At 48.0% G+C, this 26770-nt stretch overlaps 1 protein-coding gene across 1 annotated transcript in view; it reads left to right on the top strand.

Annotated features, from left to right (window-relative positions):
* Positions 1-26770, top strand: part of Dnai2 (dynein axonemal intermediate chain 2) — a 50965-nt gene extending 24195 nt beyond the window's left edge. The window contains exons 5-13 of the mRNA XM_008831510.2: positions 1870-2012; positions 3873-3986; positions 10047-10186; positions 11275-11397; positions 18787-19010; positions 20759-20894; positions 21830-21976; positions 22747-22974; positions 26074-26770. Of these exons, the coding sequence (XP_008829732.1) occupies positions 1870-2012; positions 3873-3986; positions 10047-10186; positions 11275-11397; positions 18787-19010; positions 20759-20894; positions 21830-21976; positions 22747-22974; positions 26074-26202 (1384 nt within the window). The 3' untranslated portion in view covers positions 26203-26770. The remainder of the gene's footprint in view (positions 1-1869; positions 2013-3872; positions 3987-10046; positions 10187-11274; positions 11398-18786; positions 19011-20758; positions 20895-21829; positions 21977-22746; positions 22975-26073) is intronic.

Raw genomic sequence — 26770 nt, 5'->3', positions numbered from 1 at the left:
TCAATGTGCTTAATAGAAACCAATATCGTTTTCTGTAGTTAAAGATAATAACAGTAAGCATAATGGGCCAGAACAATTTTACTGAATTTTAAATATGAAAATTATAACAAAATACAAATAAATACAGAAGTGGTCTGCTATCCCCCTCTTTAACTGGAGTCCTGGAGTATGCTCCGCATTCGGGACACCATACCAATTTGAGGTCTTTTAAAATAGATAGGTATGAATGCACGTTGACATCCTCCAGCAGTCAAAGTTTGTTTTCTTTGGTCTTCTTGAGCACGGATACATTCACAGGTATACACGTGACCCCCTATCCTCTCCAGCCGGGAAAAAAAAAAAAAAAAAAAAAGATTATGTGTATGAGTGTTTTGCCCTCATGTAAGTGCAATGCCCATGGAGGCCAGAAGAGGGCATTGGATTCCCTGGGACTGGAGTTACCGACAGTCGTTAGCCACCATGTGGTTGCTGGTAACTGAACCCAGGTCCTCTGTAAGAGCAGCCAGTACTCTTAACTGCTGAGCCAACTCTCCAGTGCTGATTTATTTTATTTTTAATTATGTGTGTGTTTATGTGTGGTTGTGTGTACATGTGAGTGCATATGCCCTGGGTACCGGTGCCAGCTGGCTGAGATGAACAGCACCTGAAAGGGGGAGTGAGGATTGAAAGAAAAACAAGAGACAGAGAAAGATACTTAGGAGGACTGTCAGTAGAGACTGCAGCCCGGTTTATTTCAGCTCCGCCTTTTTATACAGTAGAACATCAGAGATAGCCACCGTTTGCTTAGCTCAATCAGCTTCAACAGCTGCTTTTTCCCACCTTTATCTGAGGGTCAAGGAACTGTCAAATACTTGTTGTGAATTCCACCATTTAACCATCTTCCCTAAGTTATCAACACATTCCTCCTGACTTGGCAGAATAATTAGGTACTGGTGTGCAAAATACACAAACTCTTGAGTCAAGGTGAAAGGTCATAAAGTAAACAAGCAAGCCTGCCACAGTTCAATGTACATAACAGCTGTGCTTATACTAATAGCTCCCAACACCTGGGAATCCAGAAGAGGGTGCTGGAGCTGGGCGTTGGGGCACATGTCTTAAATCCCAGCACTTGAGAGGCAGAGACAGGTGTGTCTCTGTGAGTTCAAGGCCAGCCTGGTCTACATAATCAGTTCCAGGCCAGCTGGGGCTACAGGGAGGCCCTGTCTCAAAAAGATCAAAAAACAAAACAAAACCAAAAAAACAGAATAGGGTGTTGGATAGCCTGGAGTTGGAGTTGCAGGCAGTTGTGAGTCACCTGATACATGTGCTAGGAACCCAGCTTGAGTCCTCTGGAAGAACAACACATGCTCTTACCCACTGAGCCATCCCTCCAGCCAGTCTTGTGTATTTTCTTGTTTTTGTTTTGTTTTGAAATGAGGTCTTGCCCTGTAGCCTAAACTGGCCTGGAACCCCAGCAGTCCTTAGATTCTGGAGTGTTAGATTGACAGGCATGAGCCACCAGGTCCCAACTTCAACCTTGCAAAATAGATTCCCAGAATGGGAGTGATTCCTTAGATCTACTTGAATCTTTAAAACTTTTTATGTATCTGAGTGTTTTGCCTGCACATAAGTAATGTATGTAAGTGCACCACATGTATGCAATGCTCAAGGAGGCCAGAAAAGTATGTCAGATCCCCTGGAAGTTAAGGAAGGTTGTTAGCCACCATGTAGGTGATGGGAACTGAACCCGGGTCCTCTGCAACAGCAGCCAGTGCTCTTAAGTACTGAGCCATCTTTCCAGCTCCATGTTTGAAAAAATTTAAAGAAAAATTATATAAGAAGTTGGGGGACCCTCCCCTCCAATTCTCTACCTTTCCTTCTCCCTTGAAGGGATCCTCAGGAGATCAAGCGGACAGCCACACACCTCTCCTGGCACCCGGATGGTAACAAGAAGTTGGCAGTGGCATATTCCTGCTTGAATTTCCAGCGGGCACCCATGGGCATGAGCCATGACTCGTACATCTGGGACCTGGGTGAGAAGCAGCTGGACTCAGTGGCCAGGGAGGGCTGAGGGGCCAAGGCAGAGGTCAGCACACAAGTCAGGGAGCCCAGGGTAGAAGCACGGGGTCAGAGGTGCTCTCAGAGAGGGCAGTGAGAGGAGGGAGGTACTTGTCCCTTCTCTGAGGGGCAGCATGCCTCAGCAGAGCCCGAACATTCCCTTCACTCCACATTTTCTTTTTCTCTTTCTTTTCTTTTCTTTTTTTGAGACAGGGTCTCCCTGTAGTCCCAGCTGTCCTGGAACTTGCTATGTAGACCAGGCTGGCCTTGAACTCACAGAGATCTGCCTGCCTCTGCCTCCTGAGTGCTGGGATTAAAGGTGTGTGCCACTCCACGTTTTTCATTCAGTGCTGGAATGGAAGTCATGGCCTTGCTCAGGCTAGGCAAATGCTAATGCCACTGAGCTACACACCCTGGTCCAATTCTAAACTCATTTAACTAATTAATTTTTATTTTATGTTTACGAGTGTTTTGCCTGCATGATGTAAATGCACTGTGTGTGTGTGATGCTTGTGGAGGCCAGAAGAGGGTGTCAGATGCTCTGGAACTGGAGTTACAGATGGTTGTTAGCTACCATGTGGGTGCTGGGAACTGAACCCAGGTCAGTGCTCTTAACCGCTGAGCCATCTCTCCAGTTCCCCAACTCCAGTTCCAGACTTAATCTGGGCCATTAAAACCAGACCCCATGAGATCCCAATTCTTAGCCCTAAAGATCCTACCAAAAGGATGCCTAGTTGACTGAAAAGAGGCCCAAATGTCGGGAGGGGGGGAACTTTGTCCCACCTTTCCTGACACTTTTCCTTCATTCATGGCTGACAGGGTCAGTGGACCCACCTCACAGCTCAGAAAATTTTCTACAGGGAGCAGTGAGCTCAGACATTCCCTGTCTTTTGCAGATCAGCATGTTCCTGCAGCTCCTTCCCCCTCTCCCAGGGTGGACTCCAATTTTAACCCTAGTACAGACCTGGGTGGAAGAAATTGATGGCTAGTGGATTTTTATTTATTTTTTTATTTTCTTGTCTTTTTCGAGACAGAGTCTCCCTGTAGTCCCAGCTGATCTGGAACTCACTATGTAGACAAGGCTGGCCTCAAACTCACAGAGATCCTCCTGCCTCTGCCTCCCAAGTGCTGGGATTAAAGGTGTACACCACCACAACTGGTAACAGCTAGTGGATTTTTCTAAAAAATTATTTTTATTTTATGTGTATGCGTGTACTGCCTGCATGTAAGTAGGTGCACCCATGTCGTGCAATGCCTGTGGCAGTCAGAAGAGGGTGTCAAATTCCCTTGGAACTGAACGTTTGTTAGCTGCCGTGTGGGTCCTCTGCAAGAGGAGTCAATGCTCTTAACTCCTGAGCCATCTCTCCAGCTCCAGACACCGGATTTTTAAAAATGTGTTATTACCGTGTGTATATGTGCCAGGGCACATGTGTAGAGATCAGAGGACAGCTTTGTTGGAGTCAGTGCCCTTCTTCCACTTTTACATGGGTTCCAGGGATTGAACTCGGATCTTCAGGCTTGAGCAGCAAGTGCCTTTTACCTGTTGAGCCATCATGTTGGCCCCTAACATGGTAAAAACCTTAGGGTCAAAATTTTATTTTGCACCAAACCCAGGGAACAGACTAGAAATGGAATTCAATACACAAATGCATACCCCAATTCTGACCACGCCCTGAAATAAAGCCATTAGCCAAGATTCAGACCAAGGGGACCGGAAGGAGAGGAGGGACCCCCAGCTCCCATCTTTGTCACCCTTCATATGTAGAAGGGGTTGGACTGATCGGCCCTGTTCTTTTTCCATCCACAACTCATGGGACTTTTTTTTCTGTCTCTAGAAAACCCCAATCAGCCTGAGCTAGCCCTGAAGCCACCTTCTCCACTTGTCACATTGGAGTACAACCCCAAAGATTCCCATGTGCTCCTAGGAGGCTGCTACAATGGGCAGATAGGTAAGGAGGACCTCAACACCCAGCCAGCAGCCAGGCCTGGTGCTGCTGCCCAGAACCTACCTGGCCACCTGGGCTGGGCTTAGACCAAGTAGGTAGGCCATTCTGGAAGCCAACCACAGCAGTCCCCTGGGGAGTCAAGGTTCTGGGTACTGTGGTCTGACCTCCTATCATCAACATTCAGGTAAATCTAGAATTAACACAAAAATGAGAAGGTTTTAAAAATTATAGTTTGGAGCCGGGCATGATGGCACATGCCCTTAATCCCAGCACTCGGGAGGCAGAGGCAGGATCTCTCTGAGTTTGAGGCCAGCCTGGTCTACATAGTGGGTTCCAGGCCAGCTGGGGCTACAGGGAGATCCTGTCTCAAAAAAAGCAAAACAAAACAAAAAAACTATAGTTTGAGCTGGGTGTGGTGGCTCAGTTGGTGAGGATACCTGCCACCAGGCCTGGTGGCATGGATTAGATTTCTGGGACCCACATGGTGGGTGGAATGTGAGAAAGTGGACACCCTCAGGTTGGCCTCTGATGTCCACACATATGCTATGGCATGCATGCACACACACTATAAATAAATAAAATATAGTAATTAAAAAATAACTATAGTTCAAGTAAAGCCAGCCATAGCGGGACGTTGGGGCTGTTACAGTCTCGTGGGAATTGGTGTGTGCTGCCAGGCTCATCAAAGTATCCCTTCTTGTACTGGTTACTGTTCTGGTTGCGTAAGGCTGTCTGAGAGAAGCAATTTAAGGAGGAGAAGTTAATTTTGCTTCACAGGTCTGGAGGGACCTGTCCATCACGGCAGGGAAGGCATGGTAGCTGGGATGCGTTGGTCCAGGGTGGTGGGAGCTTGCCATACTGATTTCTTTTTAAAAAAGCATTTTGTTTATTATTTCTATTTTATGTGTATGAGTGTATTGTCTGCATGTGTGTAAGGGCACCTGTGTCGTGCGATGCCTGAGGAAGTCAGAAGAGAGGGTCAAATTCCCCTGGAACTGGAGTTATGAATGGTTGGTTGTTAGCTGCCATGTGGATGCTGGAAATCGAACCTGGGTCCTCTGCAAGAGCAATCAGTCCTCTTAGCCACTGAGCCATCTCTCCAACCCAGCATTGATTTCTAATGACATGTCCACCGTGAAGCAGAATGTTCAGGCTGGAAACAAGGCCTGTCCCCTAGCAACATACTTCCTCCAACTGGTTCCCACCTCCTAAAGTTTCCACAACCTTATAAAACAGTGCCACCAGGTAGAGACCAAGCACAGGAACCTGTGGGGGACATTTCACATTGATTGATGATTGATTGATTGATATTAGAGAGAGAGAGAGAGAGAGAGAGAGAGAGAGAGAGAGAGAGAGAGAGAGGATAGAATATATATGGATGTGCATGGGAAGGTCAGAGGACAACTTGCAGGAGTCTGCTCTTTCCTATCATGTTGTCTCCAAGGAGTAAACTCAGGTCATCATGTCATCAGGCTCTCTACCAACTGAGCTACATCTTCAGCCCCATCCCCCTTTCTAGATAGGATATCGTGTAGCCTAAGCTAGCCTCAGCTCACTATGTAGCTGAGGATGACCTCCTTCCTCCATTTCCTAAGTGCTGAGATTATAGGCATGCACCCCATGTCCAGCTTTTCATCTATCTATCATCTATCTATCTATCTATCTATCTATCTATCTATCTATCTATCAATCATCTATCTATCTACCTATCTATCTATCATCTATCTATCATCTGTCTACCTATCATCTATCAATCAACTATCTATTCACTTATTTGAAACAGGGGCTCCATATGCAACACACACAGACCTTGAATTCGCTGTGTAGCCCAGGCTGGCCTTATGTTGACACCTCCTTGATTCAGCCTCCCGAGTGCTGGAATTACAGGTATGAACCACCATGTCCAGTTTTGCTTTGGGTTTAATTGCTCTTCTTTTTCCAATTTGTTTTTTAAATTATTTGTTTTATGTGATTGAGTGTGTTGTCTGCATGTATGCAATTACACCTGTGCATGCAATGCCCATGGAGACCAGAAGAAGGCATTCGTAACTAGAGTTACAGATGGCTGATAGCCACCATGTGGGTGCTGGGAATTGAACCCGGGTCCCCTGCTAGAGCAGTCAGTACTCTCAACTACTGAGCCATTTCTCCAGCCCCTAATCTGAGACAGAATCTTACTGACTAGCCCAGGCTGGCCTTAAACTCCTGCATTCCTAAGAAGGGGGCCCTGTCAGACCTGCTCCTCTCTAGGGGAGCTGTGGGACAGCTGTGAGCTATGGTACATCTCCCCACCAGGTTCTCTGGTTGTCTGAGGCCCCAAGACCGCAGTGGAGCTCTGTCATGAGTTATTCAGGAGCCTGCCTCATTATTCATAACCCTTTCGGTGGCTTTTCATGCCAGCTCAGAGCCGCCTGCTCTGTAAGAAGACCCGAGTGTGACATCTGGGACACAGAACCCACCCCAGAGCCCTGCTTTGAAGCAAGTTAGACAAGGAAACATTTCTGGGCTGGACCAGATGCAAAAGCCCTGGATTTGGGGAATATTAGGTCAAAACTTAGAAACAAACGCTTTCGTCTTACAAAACCAGCATTCCTGGAAATAGTGCTTAATGAAGATGGGAAATAAAAGCAGATACGTTAGGATGGACAGCAAATAGGCTTCTCTCCATTGTTGGCCAAGTGGGAAGTCGCAGCAGCGGCTTGAACACCTCTGAGTTCCTTCCTTCCTCCTTCCTTCCTTCCTCCTTCCTTCCTTCCTTCCTTCCTTCCTCCTTCCTTCCTCCTTCCTTCCTTCCTTTCTTCCTCCTTCCTTCCTTCTTTCCTTCCCCCTTCCTTCCTTCCTTCCTTCCTTGCTTCCTTCATCCCTCCTTCCTTCCTCCTTCCTTCCTTCCTCCTTCCTTCCTTCCTTCCTTCCTTCCTCCTTCCTTCCTTCCTTCCTTCCTTCCTCCTTCCTTCCTTCCTTCTTTCCTTCCCCTTCCTTCCTTCCTCCTTCCTTCTTCCTTCCTTCCCTCCTTCCTTCCTCCTTCCTTCCTTCCTTGTTTTGGTTTTTAAACATTCAATTTATTTGTGTGTATGTGTGTGTATGTGTGTGTGTGTATGAGACAGAGACAGACAGAGACAGAGACAGAGGAAAACTTGAAGAATTCAGTTCTCTCTTCTTACCATGTGAACTCTGGAAATTAATGCAGGTCATCAGGCTTGGCGACATGTGCCCTCACCCACTGGGCTATCTCATTGGCTTGCTCTCTTTTTTTCTTTCTCTTTCTCTTTCTTTCCTTCTTTCCTCCCCCCCACCATGTCTCGTATATGTTTCTTTTTTTTTTTTTTTTAAGTCTCTGTGAGTGTGTACAGGTACCCAAGGAGGCCAGAAGAGGGTGTCAATCTCCTGGAGCTGGAGTTACAGGTGGTTGTGAGCTGCTTTACATGGGTGCTGGAAACTGAACTCAGGTCCTCCACAAGAGCGACAAGTGCTCTTCACCTCTGAACCAGTTCTCCAGCCTTTTTCCTTTAAACTGCATTTTATTTCTCTATTGTGTGGTTGGGGGTTGCACATGTGCGATAGCATGAGGAGGTTGGAGGATGACTTGTGGGTATTGATTCTCTTCTAGCATGTGGGTCTTGGGGAGCGAACTCGGATTATCAGGCTCGGTGGCAGACACTTTTACCCGGTGACACCTTTACACCTTTACCTCTTTCTTTCCCTCTCTTTTTTTATGCAGGGTCTCCCTGTAGCCGCAGCTGGCCTGGAACTCACTATGTAGACCAGGTTGGCCTTGAACTCACAGAGCTCCGACTGCCTCTGCCTCCCGAGTGCTGGGATTAAAGGTGTGCGCCACTACGCCCGGCTGGCTTTTCTTTCACTTTTAAATTACCTATTATTATTACGTGTATGTGTGTGCCATGGAGCATGTGTGGAGGTCAGAGGACAACTTTCAGGAGACAGTTTTCTCCTTCTACCATGGGTTCTGAGGGTTGAACATGGGTTATCAGACTTGTGGCAAGTGTTTGTAATGCAATAAGCTATCTTACCCGACGTCTTTCTTTCTTTTTTGTTTTGTTTTTTGAGACAGGGTCTCCCTGTAGCCCCAGCTTGTCTGGAACTCACTGTATAGACTAGGCTGGCCTCCATCTCACGGAGATCTGCCTGCCTCTACCTCCCAAGTGTTGGAATTATAAGCGTGCGCCACCACTCCTGGCTGCTTTCATCATCATCATCATCAATGTGTGTGTGTGTGTGTGTGTGTGTGTGTGTGTGTAATGTGTGTGAATGCAGGCGTGCTCCTGCCATGGTGCACATGTAACGAGACCAAAGGACAAAGTTTGGTTGATGGTTCCCTCCTTCTGCTGTCGATTCCAGTGGTTGGACTCAGGTCATCGGGTGTATAGCAAGCACTTTCACCCACTGAGACATTTTGCTAACGGTCTTCCCCCACCTCCCTTTGTGAATTTCTTGCTGCAGTGAGTTCATGCAGCAGCGAGATCTGCCGGTGTTCTCACCCTGGGGGCATCTGCCCAAGCTTTTCTCCCATTGGAGTTTGGCTTCTTCCACTTCCACTCGCTCTACACTCAGCCTTAGCTCCCTGCCACTTTCCCCAGCAGCCCTTCTCTGGCCACCCTGTGCCTAGCTACCACCCTCCTCTTGCTTCTCCCAGTACTGGGCCTGGTCTATTCCCAGGGGCTTCCCCGGGGCTGAGGGTGGTGCTGGGGCACAGTGGAATGAATGAAGCCTGTTTCAGGAGTGTCTGCAGATTTTGTGGGACTGATAGGAATGGTAGGCTGGTCTGAACATGGTCCCAGTTCTAAAAATCCACATACTACCAAACGCAGAGAAGCAGTATCTCTCCAACTGGGCTCCCTCACCAGGGAAGGAACCCCAGACCTCCATCGCCACCCACCTAATGACCCCTAAAACACAGCTCTGAGTTCAAAGGGGAATGAGAACTGGTTAATCTGGGAGTCAAATATGAGTAGTTATGTCGGCTGGGGAGCATGGTCAGGTTACCCCAAATAGTAAGTTCCAACATGAAAATAGCTTCATAAAGTTTTTAGATTAGAGCTACAGAGCCAAAGAAAGTCACAAATCAAGGCACTTTTCAGACACACTGGTAGAGCCATGGTTGGTAGCACAAGTCTGTAATCCCAGCACGCAGAAAGTGGAGGTAGGAGAATCAGGAGTTCAAGGCCAGGCCGGGCTACACGAGACTCACAAAACCAAGCTAAATAGCACCCTCCACACAAGGAGCAGGTACGTGGTTATAGCAACACACATTAATGTGTTGTGGGTCTTAAGCCCAACCTGAAGGCATTCTCAGTTTGAGGGTTGGTAGTACTTAGTGGTCTGTTAATGTGTCCCAAATGATTTCACGTGATAATTTTAAGGATGTTAGGTCAGGCACAGAAGTGAGCAATGTGGGGCTGGAGAGGTGGCTCAGCAGTTAAGAGCACTTACTGCTCTTGCAGAGGACTTGGGTTCAGTTCCCAGCACCCACATGGTGGCTAACAATCATCTGTAACTCCAGTTACAGGGGACCTGACACCCTCTTCTGGCCTCTGCGGGCACTGCACACTTGGATGCACTAATATACAAAGCAGGCAAAACACTCATATACATAAAATAAATACATTTAAATATATATATTTTAAATTTTTATGTGTATGAGTATATTGACTACATGCATGTAAGTGCACCCGTGTCATGCAATACCTGCAGAGGTCAGAAGAGGGCATTGGATCCCCTAGAACTGGAGTTATAGATTATAACAGACGATCCTCCCTTTGGATGCTGAGAACCAAACTCAGGTCCCCTGTAAGAGCAGCCAGTGCTCTTAGCTGCTGAGCCATCTCTCCAACCCACAAAATAAATACATTTTTAAAAGTGGGCAATGAATGGTCACTGTGAGTGGTCACTAAAGAGAGCCTTAAGATACTCTGGCTATGGATCTGTGATTCTAGCTCTCCACAGTCCCAGAAATTCGAATCAGTCAAACAGTCTTATAGAATCTTTAATGCGGCATGACTTTTCCCTGGGAACTTCAGTTTACACGTTCATCTTCTTCCCTGTCAGCCTGCTGGGACACCCGGAAGGGCAGCCTGGTGGCAGAGCTGTCCACTATCGAGTTCAGCCACCAAGACCCTGTGTATGGCACCATCTGGCTGCAGTCGAAGACAGGCACTGAGTGCTTCTCTGCATCCACAGATGGACAGGTACCACCTGGCCAGGCCCTGGGAGGAGCTAAGGGCCTGCACGCTGCCCTGTTTCCCATCAGAATCACCCAAACATTTCCTTTTACATTTTTATTTTCTTTTCCAGTGCTGGGGCTGGAACCCAGAGCTTCATGTGTGCTAGGAAAGCATTCTACCACTGAGCTACACCCCCAGTCCTGATTTTCTTTAAAAGATGTCTCATGTAGCCCAGGCTGGCCCCAAACTCCTGATCTTCCTGCCTCCATCTTCACAGGCATGCACTACTATGCCCAGCGGCTGGGTATAGTTTTCACCCTGATAGACTCTGCTATATTGGGGTTGGGGGGGCGTTCCTTGGAGACTTCAGCCTCTTGTGCCTACATCTGGGGAGTTTGACAGTAAGACTGGGGTGAATCTCTAATATCCAAGTTTTACGAAGTTTGTCAGTGATTCTAATGAAAGTCAGGCTTGAGCTCCAGGGCCCAAGCTGTGATTCTTTTTTTTTTAAACTTAAAATTTTTTGAGTATTCCATACATGAGTACCATATTTGCATTATTTTTATCCCTCTCTCTCCCCTCCAGCTTTTCCCATGCCCCCTCATTTCATTTCAAATTCGTGATCTCTTCTTTAACATTTCTCTCTCTCTCTCTCTCTCTCTCTCTCTCTCTCTCTCTCTCTCGTCTCTCTCTTGCCCATTCAGTGTTGCACATGTGTACATGTCTTTAAGGCTGACCATGTGGAATTGGACAATTAATGACCATGGGGCGCTTAACCCCAATTGGTACGTCTACAACACAACCCCTACACCTCAGGCTCAAGGAACATGGAGGAAGAGGGGGCAGGAAGATTGTGAGAACCGTTGGACCAGGACACCTGCTGTTTGATAGTGTCCCCTAGACATGACACGAAATCTCAACAATATGGTTGCCTAAACAGGACCCGTGTAGTGACAATACCCACTGACATGGTAACATGGACAGGCGACATTTCACAAGGTTCCACATCTAGATGAGGAGCCCCAGGCTGATATCGTTTATCCTATATCCTTTGTGCCCCTGGAGGGTGGGGGAGAGGGCAAAAGGCCTCCAAGTCACCCCTCCCCCACCAGGTCATGTGGTGGGACATCCGCAAGTTGAGCGAGCCCACCGAGGTGGTGATCATGGACATAAGCAGGAAGGGGCAGCTGGAGAACGCCCTGGGGGCCATCTCCCTGGAGTTTGAGTCTACTTTGGTAAGTGTTTCTTGCTCTCCCTTGCTGGGGCTAAGGAGAGACCAGGGCTAGTGTAGCACAGGGGACCTCCTTCCTTCCCCAGGCAGCCTTACCTCACCTGCGTGGGCTTTACAGTGATCTTCCAGCAGGGGGCAGCAGAGCTCCTGGAGGAAGCTGCCATTCTCACCTGCCTGAGTTCCAGGACAGCTGGGGCTGCAGGGAGCCTGCTTCAACCTGCTTCAAAAAGACAAAACCCTGCTTCAAAAAGACAAAAAAAAAAAAAAACAAAAAAAAAAAAAAAAAAAAAAAAAAAAAAAAAAAGCTGGCTCTGCTGAGTTGACACCACAGGATTCCAGAAGATCCCTGACCAGACCAGTAGCCACACTGCCCCTGCCTCACTTGGGGACCCAGGCTGGTCATTCCTTTGCTCTGTGGAAGAAAGAAGTGTGAGGGAGGGAAATGAGAAAGCCAGAGCACAGACATAATTATGGCGGTTAATGACTGAGAAGGGACGATAAACACCAAGTGTGGAGTAGCGCTTGGGAGGTAGAGGCAGGAGGATCAGGAGTTCAAAGTCATTCTCAGCAACATAGGAAGTTTGAGGTCAACCTGGACTGCAGGAGATCCCGAATCAAAACAAGACAAACAAAAAAACGGGATCAGGCTTGGCTCAGTAAAAAAACACTTGCTGCACAACCCGATGGCCTGAGTTCGTTCAATCCCAGAATCCCACAGTGGAAGGAGAGAACTGATGTCTACATACACATGGTGTGCCATGGCATGCATGTACAATACACACACACGTACAGTAGTAATAAACAGAATAAAAATTTTAAAACTTAAAGTTGCTGGCAGTGGTGGCTCACACTTTTAATCCCAGTACTTGGGAGAGAGAAGCAGGCAGATGGAGCGCTGTGAGATTGAGGCCAGCCTGGTCTACAGAGTGAGTTCCAAGCCAGCTGGGGGTACAGAGAGACCCTGTCTCAAAACAAAAAAAAACCCTTACAGTTGAAAGCAGAGGTAGAACTACTGACAGTTTGAGACCGGCTTGGTCTACACAGCACAGCCCAGGCCAGCCAGGACTACATAGCAAGGCCATGTCTAAAAGAAAAAAAATTTAAAAAGGTCAGTTTCAAAACCGAGCAGAGAAGTAGTGGGAACGGGTCAGAGAGAAGTTTCTAGAAGCAGAAACTGACTCCCTCGATAAAGCAAGAAAGCAAACCACTTTTCCAGATGGGCTCTTAGCTTGCTGAGTCCCAAGCTGGGTTCCCTCTTGGGAATATCACTTGTCTGGCTCGGGATCATTCCTAGGACCTTGGGAGGCTCTGACCTCACACCCAACCCTAGCCATCTTCATCCATGGCTGGGAATGGATGCTGGTGGAAGGCAGTTCAGACGCCATGGCACTCTAGCCTAGGAGGAGACCCCGGAGGGAGGGCATTTGGGGATGGGGAGAGGAGGCTCAGGAAGACATTCTACCCCAATGCTGAAATTTCTAGGCCACCTGCCGAGTGTAACGCCCCTGCTTTTCCACGCCCATCCCTCACTGAGTGCACAGCCTATGCTGGACACCTGCAGCCGCCTTATCTGTTTAGCCACCACTCTCACCCCCAAGGCCCTGACGTCATCTGCTACCCAACAAACAAGACTCTTTTTTAAAAAATATTTTATTTATTATTTTTATTTTATGTGAATGAGAGTATTGCCTGCATGTATGTGAGTGCACCCATGTCGTGCAATGCTGCAGAGGTCAGAAGAGAGCTTCGGATTCCCCGAGTTAAGGGGAATTAAGGACAGTTAAGAACAGTTCATAGCCATCATGTGGGTGCTGGGAATCAAACCCGGGTCCTCTGCAAGAGCAGTCAGTGCTCTTAACCACTGAGCCATCTCTCCAGCCCACAAACAAGAATCTTAGTGAGAGTAAGCCACATGGCCCTGGCACGAGGTGAAGCTGATACTAGAGCCACAAGCTCGATTCTACCTCCCCCCAGCTGGGATGTCTGGGACCCAAAGCATGCTGGGTAGCTTACTTCCTGGACACTTAATAGGTACTCTGGCTGGCTTGATGGACTGCTTCCCAGACTCTGAAAGCTCTTTATTTTCCTTTGACACCATCTTAGCAGGTCAGTTTATGTCTTCCTTCCTTCCTTCCTTCCTTCCTTCCTTCCTTCCTTCCTTCCTTCCTTCCTTCCTTCCTTCCTTCCTGCTTGCCTGCCTTCCTTCCTTCCTCCCTCCCTCTCCCTCCTTCCCTCCCTCCCTCCCTCTCTCCCTCCCTCTCTTTCATCTTACTAAAGATTGAACCTACCGCCAACCTTCTACCACTGAGCCACACCCCCTAGCCTGTGCATGTTTTTAAAATTTCGCTAAAGCACATAAAATTACAATTTACTATCTTAACTTTTTGAGACAGGTCTCTTGTATCTCAGACTGACCTCCAACTCACTATTTAGCTAAGAACAACCTTGAATTTTACAAATAACTTTTAAAAATCAATTATATTTTATCTACTTTTGGTGGGGGGATGGTGTGCCTGTGGAGGTCAGAAGACACCTTCTAAGAGTTGGTTGTCTCCTTCCACCTTGTGGGTCCCAGGGATTGAACTCAGGTTGCCAGGCTTGATGGTAAACACCTTACTCACTGAGCCATGACCTTGAACTTCTGATCCTTTACTGGTATGTGGCCACCACATCTGGTTGAACCACTTTTAAGTGACAATTCAGTAGTATCTGTATGTTCACATTGTTGTATAACCATCACCACCATCTGGCTCTGGAACTTTCTCATCTTTCAAAACTCAAGCTCTTTATTAAGAGATGACATTTTATTTGCTATACAGACAGAACAGAAAGAGCCTGGGTAGGGAGGGCCTCTCCTAGTATGTTACTGACAAATATAATTTGCACTTCCTCATAGCTGTTTGGGTTCTGCTGACTCATACTGTTAAAGTAATGTGCCTCTTTTCCTTCCCTTCTCCGTTCCCTTCCACATTCCCTTCCACCTTCCCCTCCCTCCCCTCCCCTCCCCTCCCCTCTTCCCTTTCCTTCTCGTCCTTCTTTCTTTTCTTTTTGTTGTTCTTTGATTTTTTTGAGATAGGGTCTCCCTGTTCTAGCTGGCCTGGAACTTGCTATGCAGACCATGCGGGGCTCAATCTCTCTGTCTCCTGAGTGCTGGGATTAAAGGCGTGCACCACTGTGTCTGGCTCTGCTTTTTTCTTAAAGTAATTTGGCTTCTCTTCTCCCCCCCCCCCCCCTCCCCCTCCCCCCCCTCCTCTTTTTCTTTTTTCTTTTTGAAACAGGGTCTCCCTGCAGCCCCACCTGTCCTCGAACACTCTATGTAGACCAGGCTGGCCTCAAACGCACAAAGATCCACCTGCCTCTGCCTCCCAAGTGCTGGGATTAAAGGCGTGCACCCCCAGCTTGGCTCTTCTTTTTCAAGACAGGGTCTCAATATGCAGCACTGGCTGGCCTAGAACTCACTGTGTAGACCCACCTGCTTCTGCCTCCAGAATTCTGGAATCAATGGCACGCACCATCATGCCCTTTCCTTTTTAAAACTGATTTATTTTTATTTTATATGTATGAGTTAAGAGTTTTGCCTGTATATAAGTGCAACACAGTCGTGCAATGCCTATAGATACCAGAAGAGGGTGTCAGATTCCCTGCCCCAGAACTGGAATTACTGGTGGTTATTGGCTACCATGTGGGTGCTAGAAACCGAACCTGGGTCCTCTGCAAGAGCAGTCAATGTTCTTAACCATTGAGCCATCTCTCCAGCCCCTAAATACAGTTATTCTTCTAATTTCAGGTAAAACTCCTGCTCCCTACACTCATTTTAACTGACTTCTTCTTGAACGTTCATTCTTCACCTGTTCAAAATGAAGCATTTTGTTTCCTCTCTGATAAACTAGATCTTCTGCCAGAAAAATACAGCAAAGGAAACTCTGTGCCCATGAAAAACAGCTGTCCACGTCCTTCTCCCTCAGACCCTGGCGATTTCCTCATTCAGCTCCCTGTCTCTATATACTTGACCACTCTAGAGCCCTTCAGTGAACAGATTGCATAGAAATTATCTTTTCATTCACTTTTTGAGTAAGGGTCTCATGTAGCCCAGACTGGCCTCCAACTTGCTATGTGTTTGAGGTTGACCTTAAACCTCTTGCTGAGCATGGTGGCACACGCCTTTAATCCCAGCGCTTGGGAGGCAAAGGCAGGCAGATCTTTGTGAGTTTGAGGCCAGCCTGGTCTACATAGTGAGTTCCAGGACAGCTGGGGCTACAGGGAGACCCTGTCTCAAAAGACCTCTGATCTTCTTTCCACCTCCTGAATGCAGAATTTTAGGAATGTTAAACCACCATGTGTGGCTGTGTACAGTGTTAGGGGTTGAACCCAGGGCCTCATGCATGCTAGGCAAGCACTCTACAAACTGAGCTACATGCCAGCCCCCATTTTGTTTAATTTTTAATTTTTTAAATTTATTTTTATTTTATGTGTATGCATGTATTACCTGCATACAGGTAAGTGCACCCATGTCATGCAATGCCCATGGAAGTCAGAAGAGGCTGTCAGATCCCCTGGGACTGGAGTTACAGACATTTGTTAGCTGCCATGTGGGTGCTGGGATTAGAACCTGGGTCTTCTGCAAGAACAACCAGTGTTCTTAACCACTGAGCCATCTCTCCAGCCCCAATTTTACATTTTTTTTCTGTCTTTTTAAGACAGGTTCTCCTTGCAGCCCCAGCTGTCCTGGAACTCATTATGTAGACCAGGCTAGCCTCGAACTCACAAAGATCCACCTGCCTCTGCCTCCCAAGTGCTGGGATTAAAGGCGTGCACCACCACGCCTGACCCCAATTTTTTAATTAATTCGTGTGTGTGTGTGTGTGTGTGTGTGTGTGTGTGTGTGTGCCACAGCACACTTGTGAAGGTCAGAGGCAACTTACAGAAGTCAGTTCTCTCTTTCCACCATGTGGGCCCTGGGTATCAAACTCAGATTGTCAGGCTTGGTGGCAGGTGCCTTTACCCATCGAGCCATCTCCCTGGCCCTGTTTTATTCATTCATCTATCTATCTATCTATCTATCTATCTATCTATCTATCTATCTGTCTGTCTGTCTGTCTGTCGTCTATCTATCTATCTATCTATCTATCTATCTATCTATCTATCATTTATTTCTGCGATCAGATCTCATGTAACCCAGGCTGGCCTTGAACTCCCTATGTAGCCGAAGCTGGCCTTGAACTCCTGATTCTCCTGGCTCTACTTTCTAAGTGCTGGGATTACAGCTGTGTGCCACCACTTTGGTATTTGTCCTTCTGCGACTGACTTATTTCACTTTGCATGTGGTCCTCAAGGCTCACCCAATGCAGTAGCGCCTGTCGGAATTCCTTTCCTGTTTAAGACTGAGTAGTATTCTGCTGTGTATATAACCCATGTTCTGGCTATCCATTTGTCCTTCCTTGGATACTTTGAGTGCTTACATCTCTTAGCTTTAGTACCTCGTTCCACCATGAACATGGGTGATATTGCTGCCTGTTTCATAAGGACTTTCGGGACGGGCTACCTCTGTCCTGAACTGGTGTTCCCTTCCAAAAGCGAATGGGTTGTGGGAAGAGTTGAAGGGTTGGGTGACGGTGGAGTACAGCTGTGCTCACATTTCACTTATTCATTCAACCATTCAACAACCATCAAGCCCCTGCTCTTACCAGGCACTGTTCTAGGCATGAAGAAACAGTCTGTGTGCTGGGGTTGCAGCTCAGCTGGTAGAGTGCTTGTCTAACTAGCACAAAGCCCTGGGCTGGATCCTTGGAACCACATCAACTGACCTATGTCTGTAATCCCAGTGTTAGGAAAGTGGAGGTGGGAGGATCAGGGAACTTCAAGGTCATCCTCTGCCACATATGTAATTTGAGGTCAGCCTGGGCTACACGAGACCCTGTCAAAAAAGAAACAGGAGGGAGGGAGAGAGAGCAGAGGAGACAGAAAAAACATATCTATCATCAATAGAGACAAATGTTCCCGCCCCCAAGGAACTTGACTTGTGAATGTGAGAGGGGCAGTGAACAAGGTAATACGATGTCTGCCGCAGCTCAGGACAAGGGGCTTGGGAGTCAGTTGTGGTATGGTTTAGCTGAGTGGCTTGGGCTGAATACACAACAAAGCAGCAATCTGGGGAGGCCTCTGCAGAGGTGAGATTTGGCAAAATCCCAAAGGAGGTGAGAATTGGCCGAGCAAAGGTCTGTGGAGCACCAGGACGCACTAAGGCAAAGCCAGGGAGACAGCTGCTGCCTCTGTGCCTGTGTTTGAAGATGCAGCAGATACTGCCAGGGGCTAAAGGGGCCGGGCCGGGACAATACTCCTAACCTTTCCTCCCAAGGGCCTCAACACCAACCCACTTTCTGTGACTCACATCCGCCATCTGGCCTTCTTGGGACTCAAGTGTGACAGCCACACATACTTACAAGTAGCCTGTTGCAGGGCCTTTGGGTGACTCAGCACACAAAAAAGGGAAGGGACACTGGGGAGAAATGAGACCTCCATCCTAGGAAGCTGGGACACTGAGCCCTTGCTCCCCCTCGTCCCCTGCCCCAGCCCAGCACAGAGCTTTGCCATGGTGGGTCAAGAATGAGCTCCCAGGGCCTGGTGGAAGGAGGTGTCCTACACACAGAGAGACACGCCTGTGATGTGCTCTGATCCTTTCGTGGAACTCACAGACCAGTGGCGGAGACAGCATGCATCATTGATCATCTGGTGGCTTCTTGAGTGCTGACTGGCCACCTGCTCCAAATTCCTAATGACGTCTAACTGAGATATCACTTGGACCAGTCACTGTCATGCTAGATGAGGCTCCTGCCTACTAGTGTGCTGACTCTGGGCTTTGTTTATTCTCTATATAGACAAATATCCAAAATCCTTATGATAGGGTGTAAGTGGGGCTGGAGAGACAGCTCAGTGGTCAAAGGCACTTGCTATGCAGCCGGGATGACCTGTACCTACAGAGTGCTGGGGGAAGAGGACAGGAGGATTGCTGGGGTTTTGCTAACTGCTAGTCTCACTGAGAAACAGAATTCCAAGTTCAGGAAGAGACCCTACCTGAAAGGAATAAGGCCAATAGCAATCAAGGAATACACCCAAAGTCCTCCTTTGACCTCTGAGCACTCACATACAGGTTCACGTACCTGCAAACACATGCATATTTACCACACACATAGGCCACACACACCCACACACTCCCATAGTACACACAATGGTGCTCTGTGAAGGGGGATCCTAGGAGGATTCTGTCAAGACATCCCAGGATGCTGAGGAGAAGGATTGGGCCCATCCTGAATGGAGCAGGCAGACTGCTAGTCACATGAGCCCAACCCACATCTGATATTTCACGAGACCTCCCCTCCCGTCACTCCCTCCACAGCCAACCAAGTTCATGGTGGGCACCGAGCAGGGCATTGTCATCTCCTGCAACCGCAAGGCCAAGACACCAGCCGAGAAGATTGTTTGTACCTTCTCAGGTCACCATGGCCCCATCTACGCCCTCCAGAGAAACCCCTTCTACCCCAAGAACTTTTTGACTGTAGGTGACTGGACAGCCCGCATCTGGTCTGAAGACAGTCGGGAGTCATCTATCATGTGGACCAGGTAACGGGGAACCAGGGATGCAGAAGAGCAAAGGGAACACGGGCAGTCCACCCCAGAGTGTTGGCCATCTGTACAATTTAGAAAATACAGATGCAGGATTCCACCGGGCCTGGTGGTGCACACCTTTAATCCCAGTGTTCCGGAGGCAAAGACAGGCGGATCTCTGTGAGATCGAGGCCAGCCTGGTCTACATAGTGAGTTCTAGGCCAGCTAGGGCTACATAGGGAGACTTCTCAAAAACAAACAACAAAAGACAAAGCTGGGCATTGGTGGCTCAGACCTGTAATCCCAGAATTCTGGAGGCTGAGGCAGAAAGATCTCAAGTTTGGGCAGCCTGGGCTACATAGAAAGATCACATGTCCATATACCACATCCCAGTGAAATTTAACTTTCATAAAAAAACAATTTTTTTTTCTTTCTTCTGAAACAGAGTCCTACTATGTAGCCCTGGCTGACCTGGAACTTGTTACATAAACCAGTCTACCCTCAAACTCACAGAGATCTGCCTGCCTCTGCTTCCTGAGTACTGCGCCATGCCTAGCATTAAAAAACATTTTTAAAAAAAATTTATATATATGGGAGTGGTACATGTGCATGAGAGAGCCCATGGAGGGGTGTGTGTGTGTGTATGTGTGTGTGTGTGTGTGTGTGTGTGTAGCTAGAGAAGCAAGTGCTTGACCTCCGAGCCATCTCTCCAGTCCCTATTTCCTCTTGCATGTAGCACCAAGCCTGTCAACCTGAGTTTGATCCCCAGAACCCAATAGCAGAAAGAAAAAACCAACTCCTGTAAGCTGTCCTCTGACCTGCACATGTGCGCTGTGGCATGCACACACCCACACACATACATACAAGAAAGAAATAAGTGGGTTTTTAAAAAAATTATTTAAAAAGTGTTGGACTGGAGAGATTGCTCAGTAGTTAAGAGCACTGACTATTCTTGCAGAGGATGCTGATTCAGTTCCCAGCACCCATATAGTGGTTAACTACTGTCCATAATTCCAGTTCCAAGGGATTTGATGCCCTCTTCTGGCCTCTGTGAGCACTGCAGGCACATGTTGCACTTACATCCATGCAGGCAAAACACTCATACACATAAAATAAAATAATAAGAGGCTGAAGAGATGACTCAGCAGTTAAGAGCACTGAGTGCTCTTTCAGAAGACCCAGGTTCGATTCTCAGCACCTACATGGTGACTAACAACCATCTGTAACTCTAATTCTAGGGGATTCGATTTCCTCTTCTAAACTCCATGGACAGTGCACGACGTTGGTGCACTTACACACATGCAGGCAATACACTCATATACATAAAGGTAATAAAATATTAAAAAATAAAATAATAAATATTCCCTGTTCACTGAAAAAATTTCTGAATATCCAAATGAAGGTCAGGAGAAAATATAGCTCACTTCCATTTCAGAATTATGAACCTCCTAGACATGCCCTTCAGGGGACTCCACTGTGGGTCCCAGTTCCAACAGCAGGAGCCTGTGGTCTGGTTCACTGTGGGAAATACCAATGTCTAGCCCATGGGGAGAACCGTACCCAGAGCCCTGTAAAAAGCAGCCTGAGAAGCCACAGATGTGTGAGGCCGGCATGCCAGAAGTCAGACCCTAGGAAGAACTTCCTGTCCAGCAAGAATCAGAGCCCCTGGATCCTGAGAGAACCTGGGAGAAAGGAGCTGTAACCCATCGGGCTCCTCCCCTCCCCACCACAGAGTCCTTGACTCACAGCGTTGGTTTCCACAGGTACCACATGGCTTACCTCACCGATGGAGCCTGGAGCCCCGTGAGGCCAGCAGTTTTCTTCACTACCAAGATGGATGGGACCCTAGACATCTGGGACTTGGTGTTCAAGCAGTGTGACCCTGCCCTCAGCCTGAAGGTCAAGTGGCCCCCCTCCCTATGCACCCAGATGCTCATGAGCTGGGATCCTTCCTGGATGGACCCAGGGTGTGCGTGTACGTATGTACGTACGTGTGTGTGTGTGTGTGTGTGTGTGTGTGTTGCTGCTGTTGGTAGGCATACTTGGACAGGGCTTCTCTGAGTGATTTGATTTCTGGCCAATTGCAGCTCTGGCCTTGGATGCATGGGTTCCTGCAGAGGGGTCTGGGGACTTGTAAAGGTAGTGGTGTGGAAGAATTATTTCAGGGAACTCAAACACTGAAAGGACACTGAGCATTTGCCTAGCATGCATAAAATCTTCATTCCTTCCCCAGCAGGCCAAGAAACAAGATAAAACAGAACAAGCAAACAGAAAAACAAAAATACCCCAGGGGCTGGGGATGTAGCTCAGTTGATAGAGTGCTTGCCTAGCATGTATGAGGCCCTGGGTTCTATCTCCTGCACTGAATAACAAACCAGGTGTGCTGATGCAGGCAGAAGGATCAGAAGTTCAAGGTTGTCCTTGACTATGTAGTGAGTTCAAGGCCAACCTGGGCTACATGAGGCCCAGTCTCAAACAACAACAAACCAGGAGGGAATTTAAAAGAATTAAATAGTCCCTCCTCTCCCTAAGTGTGTATCCCTTCAGAACCGTATACTCAGGCTCCTGGAACCCTCCCCATCAAGTTTAAGTTCATATCAGCAAGTCAGATCTCAGTCCCACTGGCTGGGGCCATGGAAGGCCAGGGGACTCAGGGATCCATAGTATGAATCGGGGTAAATTAACCATGAGGCTGGAGGCCAAGGTCTTGACAGACAATGAACTTCACCCTGTATGGAAGGGGGTATCAATTGGGGTGTTTGAACAGGGCCAGAACATGGGACAAACGTGACTTCATTTTTCTTCCTACCTGGTTCTGCTGACCTCTCCAACAGGTGTGTGATGATGCTCTCTTCTGCCTCCGGGTGCAAGACACTGGGTGCCTCATAGCCTGCGGTTCCCAGCTGGGGACGACCACGCTGCTGGAGGTCTCTAGCAGTCTCTCCACCCTACAGAGGAACGAGAAGAACATAGCTTCTTCTGTGAGTGCAGGGCTGAGGCCCACTCTGTACTTGTCCTGACCTAGCCGGGTCCCAGAGAGGCCCAGTCACACAAAAAATATGCCCCCTCCCTCTACCCTCTGGGAAAAAAATTGGTTGACTTTTTTTTTGTTTTTTTGAGATAGTCTCACTATGTAACCCTGGCTGACCCAAAACTCACTGTGTAGACTAGGCTAGCTAGAACTCATAGAGATCCACCTGCCTCTGCCGCCAGTGTGTTCTGGGATTCACACATTGCACTACCATGCCTGGTGGGTTATCTTTTGTGTGTGTGTGTCCCAAAATGAACTAAGGGCTGTTAGTAGTACTGATCTGCCTTGGTTCAGTTGTTCACACTCAGTGGTCCTGGCCAGGTCATTAAACCTCCCCAGGCTTAGGTTTTCTAGCAGTAAATCAAAGTGGCTTGATCCAGTCTGTGATGGTTGCAGACAATGTGGTAGTTTTTGCCAGCAAAACTGTTCAAGTGAAGGTTTAGTAGATGCCCAGAGAGAAGACAGATGGATGTGACCAGAACAATGGGAGAGCACTGAGTTCCGCCATTAACCCTCTTGACTCAATCCTCTCAACTCAGCTTCCTGGGTGCTGACCCCACAGATGTGTGCCAACACACCCGACTTAGCCCTCTTTTCGCTCTATGACCCCCATAGAGACTTCACAGAGGACTACTTTCCACAGAAGCCCAGCCTATGTTGGAGTGTCTAGTTGCCCACACCATCTTCCCACTGGCTTGCTCCTGTCCCTGTCCTCCCTAGATATTTGAGCGAGAGACCCGTCGAGAAAAGATCCTGGAGGCGAGGCACCGTGAGATGCGGCTAAAGGAGAAAGGGAAGGTAGAAGGTGAAGACGACGGCCAGAAGGAGGAGGAGGGGGCCCTAGACCTGAATGAGCTGGTCGCCAAAGCCGAGGAGGAGTTTTTTGAAATCGTCTTCTCGGAACTGAGGAGGAAGGATGCAGAGGCCATGAAGAAAAAGCCAAAGTCTGTAAGGACCTCAGCAGGGGTGGGAGGGGGTTCTGGGGGCAGGGAGGGAGCCATGTGGCCTGAGTTCTGCCTGACTGCTGGTGTCTGGGTGATCTCAAGCCAGTAGCTTTCCCAGATGGACCTTCACTGTCCACTGGCGAGTGGGAGGGATCACTCCTTTCTCCTGAGGAAACTTGTCTCAAATAGAAACCAGGTTCCTTGAGGCAGGAGCTCCATGCCTCGTGGTATTTTTCTCCCCATCTTGAACATGCATGGTGGCTTACTGAATTAGGGACCTGGGGATCTGTGAGTGAGAGTTTTGAGGCTTGCGGGAGGACAGGGCTGTGACATTTGCAATCTGTGCACCATTGTGGCTTAGCCCAACCCATGTCAGGAGTGTGATCTGTGATTGACCCCTCTGCCCCAGCTCACATGCATTTTCTGCCTTTGTTATCTGGGGTGTTCACATTGCTTCTAAGTTCCTCGGTTTCACCTCGGTTTTCATGTGGAAAATGAGGAGACTCTGCAATGAAGAAGGCACCTGTTTGCTTTCTGGCCTCCATACCAGGGGACAAAGGAAGACAAAGATCTTGTCCACTTGTGTCATTGTTCTTAGGGATTCAGATAGGAAAGAGTCAAAGACCAGCATGACAGGAAAAAGACTAAGCTACAATATGCCAGGATCAACTCTTCTAAGCGAGATCGGTGCATCGTGGGGCCCAGGACCAAAATGAAAGTGCAGGATTCTTGTTTAAAAAGTATTTAGGAGGTCTGGAGCGATGGCTCAGCAGTAAGAGCACTGACTGCTCTTGCAGAGGACCCGGGTTCAAATCTCAGTACCCACGTGGTGGCTAACAACTGTCCATAACTCCAATTCCAGGGGATCCAGTGCCCTCTCTATCCTCTGCACACATTGCATGACACAGGTACACTTACATACATACATGAGGCATAACACTCATACACATAAAATAAAAAATAAATCAAAAAAGAGTTTTAAAGTATTTAGATGGACCAGAGAGATGGCTCTGTGGTTAAGAGCACTGACTGCTCTTGCAGAAGACTTGGGTTCATTTCCCAGCACCCATATGGTGGCTAACAACTGTTTGTAACTCCAGTTCCAGGGCATCTAACACCCTCTTCTGGCCTCTGTAGACATTGTGCACAGGAGTACACATACACATGCAGGCAAAACGCTCATACACATAAAAGGTTTTTTTTAAATTTTAAAGTATATAGAGGAGTTTGGGATGTAGCTCAGTTGGTAGACTGCTTACCTAATATACACAAAGCCCTGGGTTCCATACCCAGCACTATATCATAAACTAGGTGGGGTGGGACACACTTGTAATCCAAACACCAGGGAAGTAGAGGCAGAAAGATCAGGAGTCAAGATCATCCTCAACAACTAAGCAATTTGGAGGCTAACCTAAGATTCATAAGACTTTCCTCTCAAAAAAATCTAAACAAAACAAAAAACAGCAAAGAAATTTCAAGGCTGTGCCAGAGCTTTAAATCAAGTGTGAGCCCTTCTAGGCACAAGTTTTGTGTAGGTGAATGGGATGCTGTAACCCCCACGTACCCCAGCCTATTTGTCAGATGGGTGGAATGGTCAGTTTTTGGTTAATGATGGGTGGGCAGGGGACAAGTGGAGCATCCATAGAAAATACCTGGGTCTGCCTGAGGACAGGGGGCGATTTTGTGGTGCACAATGCATTGGGGAGCCCTTGGCTGGGAGCCACCTCACTCTCACACTTTCTATGAGCTAGGGGAGTCAGGGCACCCTTATTAAGACTAGAGATCTGGCTCTCTGGCCAATTCTTTCCTTCTGTCACCCCTGGTCTATTGGCCCTTCGGAAGGCAAAGATTACAGTGCCATGTGGTCTGTGCTTAGTGTCCTGCCATCTGAAATGAGCTTCTTCTTAAAAAATATTTTATTATTTTATTTTTATGTGTATGAGTGTATTGCCTGCATGTGTGTAAGTGCACCCATGTTGTGCAATGCCCATGGAGGTCAGAAGAAGGTATCAGATCCCCTGGAACTGGAGTTATGGACAGTTGTTAGCTGCTATCTCTCCAGCCCCTGAAATGAGCTTCTTACAACAGTTTCAACATTTTAGATGGTGAAGCTGAGCTTTGAGACATATTGAGGTTCACAGCCTCACCCCCTCTTCTGCCTGTCCCACACCTCCACCTCTTCCTCTCTCTTAGTTTCTGTAATTGGTCTAAAATTCTGGGGATCAGAGAGCATCACTCAGAAGTTAGGCAGGGTGACCCATGCCTATAATCCTGCACTTGAGGAGAGGAGACAGAAAGAGTCAGTATTTGCAGCCAGACTCTTCCAAACAAGAGTCAATCTCATAAGAGAGAAAGAGGGCCAGGCGTGGTGGTGCAAGTCTTTAATCCCAGCACTTGGGAGGCGGAGGCAGGCAGAGCTCTGTGAGTTAGAGGCCAGCCTAGTTTACATAGCAAGTTCAAGGCCAGCAAGGGCTACAAGGAAACCCTGACTCAAAAAGACGAGAGAGAGAGAGAGAGAGAGAGAGAGAGAGAGAGAGAGAGAGAGAGAGAGAGCTGAATGTGGTAGTGTCCATGCCTGTAACCCAATTGGGAAACTGAGGCAGGAGGATCAGGGGTTCAAGACATTCCTTGGCTACATAGTGAGTTCAAGGCTAGCCTGGGCTAACGACATCCTTTTTTTAATTAAAGAAGAAAAGATAAAAAAGGAGGGAAGGAAGAAAAGAAGGCAGGAACATCAACTGACCCAGGATGGAAGCCATCCTCTGTGTGTGGTCTCCCTACTCCCTTCATCTCTAAGCCAAGACCAGCCCTCAAGGTGTCATGCCCCATCATAGGCAAGGGTGGCAAGGTGCCCCAGAAGATTCACGGTCACCTGCTCTGCAAGTGGCAGATGCTGGGCTGTCAGATTCCCAAGGCTCTGCCCACCTTCCACCTCCCCTGACTCTGAGCACCTGCTGAGCCAATGAGAACTTGGCACTATGGGCTCCCAGGGCCTTGTTGTCCAGGCTCCAGGCAGCTGTCTGCTTTTGGCCTCAGGAGATTCACATCTGGGAAATGAGAGGAAATTTACCTCTTACCAGAATTTCTGTTTTTGCTCCAAAAGAGAAAAAAAAGCACAGAGACGGAAGCCAGGGAGGAGCTGAATGAGTTGGACGAAGTGAATGCCAGGGAGGAGGAAGAAGCAGATGAAGAAGCAGATGAAGAAAGGGACGAAGAAGAGGCATCCGCCTAGGCTGCCCTTCGCCTGCACCACTGTCTCTGTGGGTCCCTTCCTTCTTGTACTGCCCTGGTCTGACATATGGAAAGATGAGCTTCCTTCTTAAAGCATCACTGGTGAGACATATTGGGGCCCCCACACTGGGGCCGAATCCTGAGTGCACCCCTTTCTAGGGTGGAACAGGGCAGGACTTGTCCTCCCGCTGGATCCCTGGGTCTCGGTCACCCTGAGGCTAACCCTGAGTTAGGGCACACATAACCTTCAGGTCAGGCTCTGGATGTGTCCCTGGATTCTGCTTATCAAGCCCCCCAGTTTTTAGTTATTAGTACATTTCTCCACCTACAGAGGGAAAAGGTTCCTCCTCCCTCTCTACTAGCTCCACCTATTAGCAAACTGGGAACAGAAAGTTTGCCCCCTTCTCCAATGCCTTTCCAAGCAAACTCCCAGGGGGCGGTTTTGACATGCAGTTATGTGGGGGTCGGGGCTCCAAGCGTGTGAGCCCAGCTATCCTTGCATCTCTATCCTTTTTGTTGCTATACTTCGTGTAAAATTAAATCAGTGACAACAGTCAGTGCTTGTCATG

This window comes from Nannospalax galili, unplaced genomic scaffold (assembly GCF_000622305.1).
Source record: "Nannospalax galili isolate Female #2095 unplaced genomic scaffold, S.galili_v1.0 scaffold634, whole genome shotgun sequence".
Lineage (NCBI taxonomy): Eukaryota > Metazoa > Chordata > Mammalia > Rodentia > Spalacidae > Nannospalax > Nannospalax galili.
This window is presented reverse-complemented; position numbering and strand designations above follow the sequence as displayed.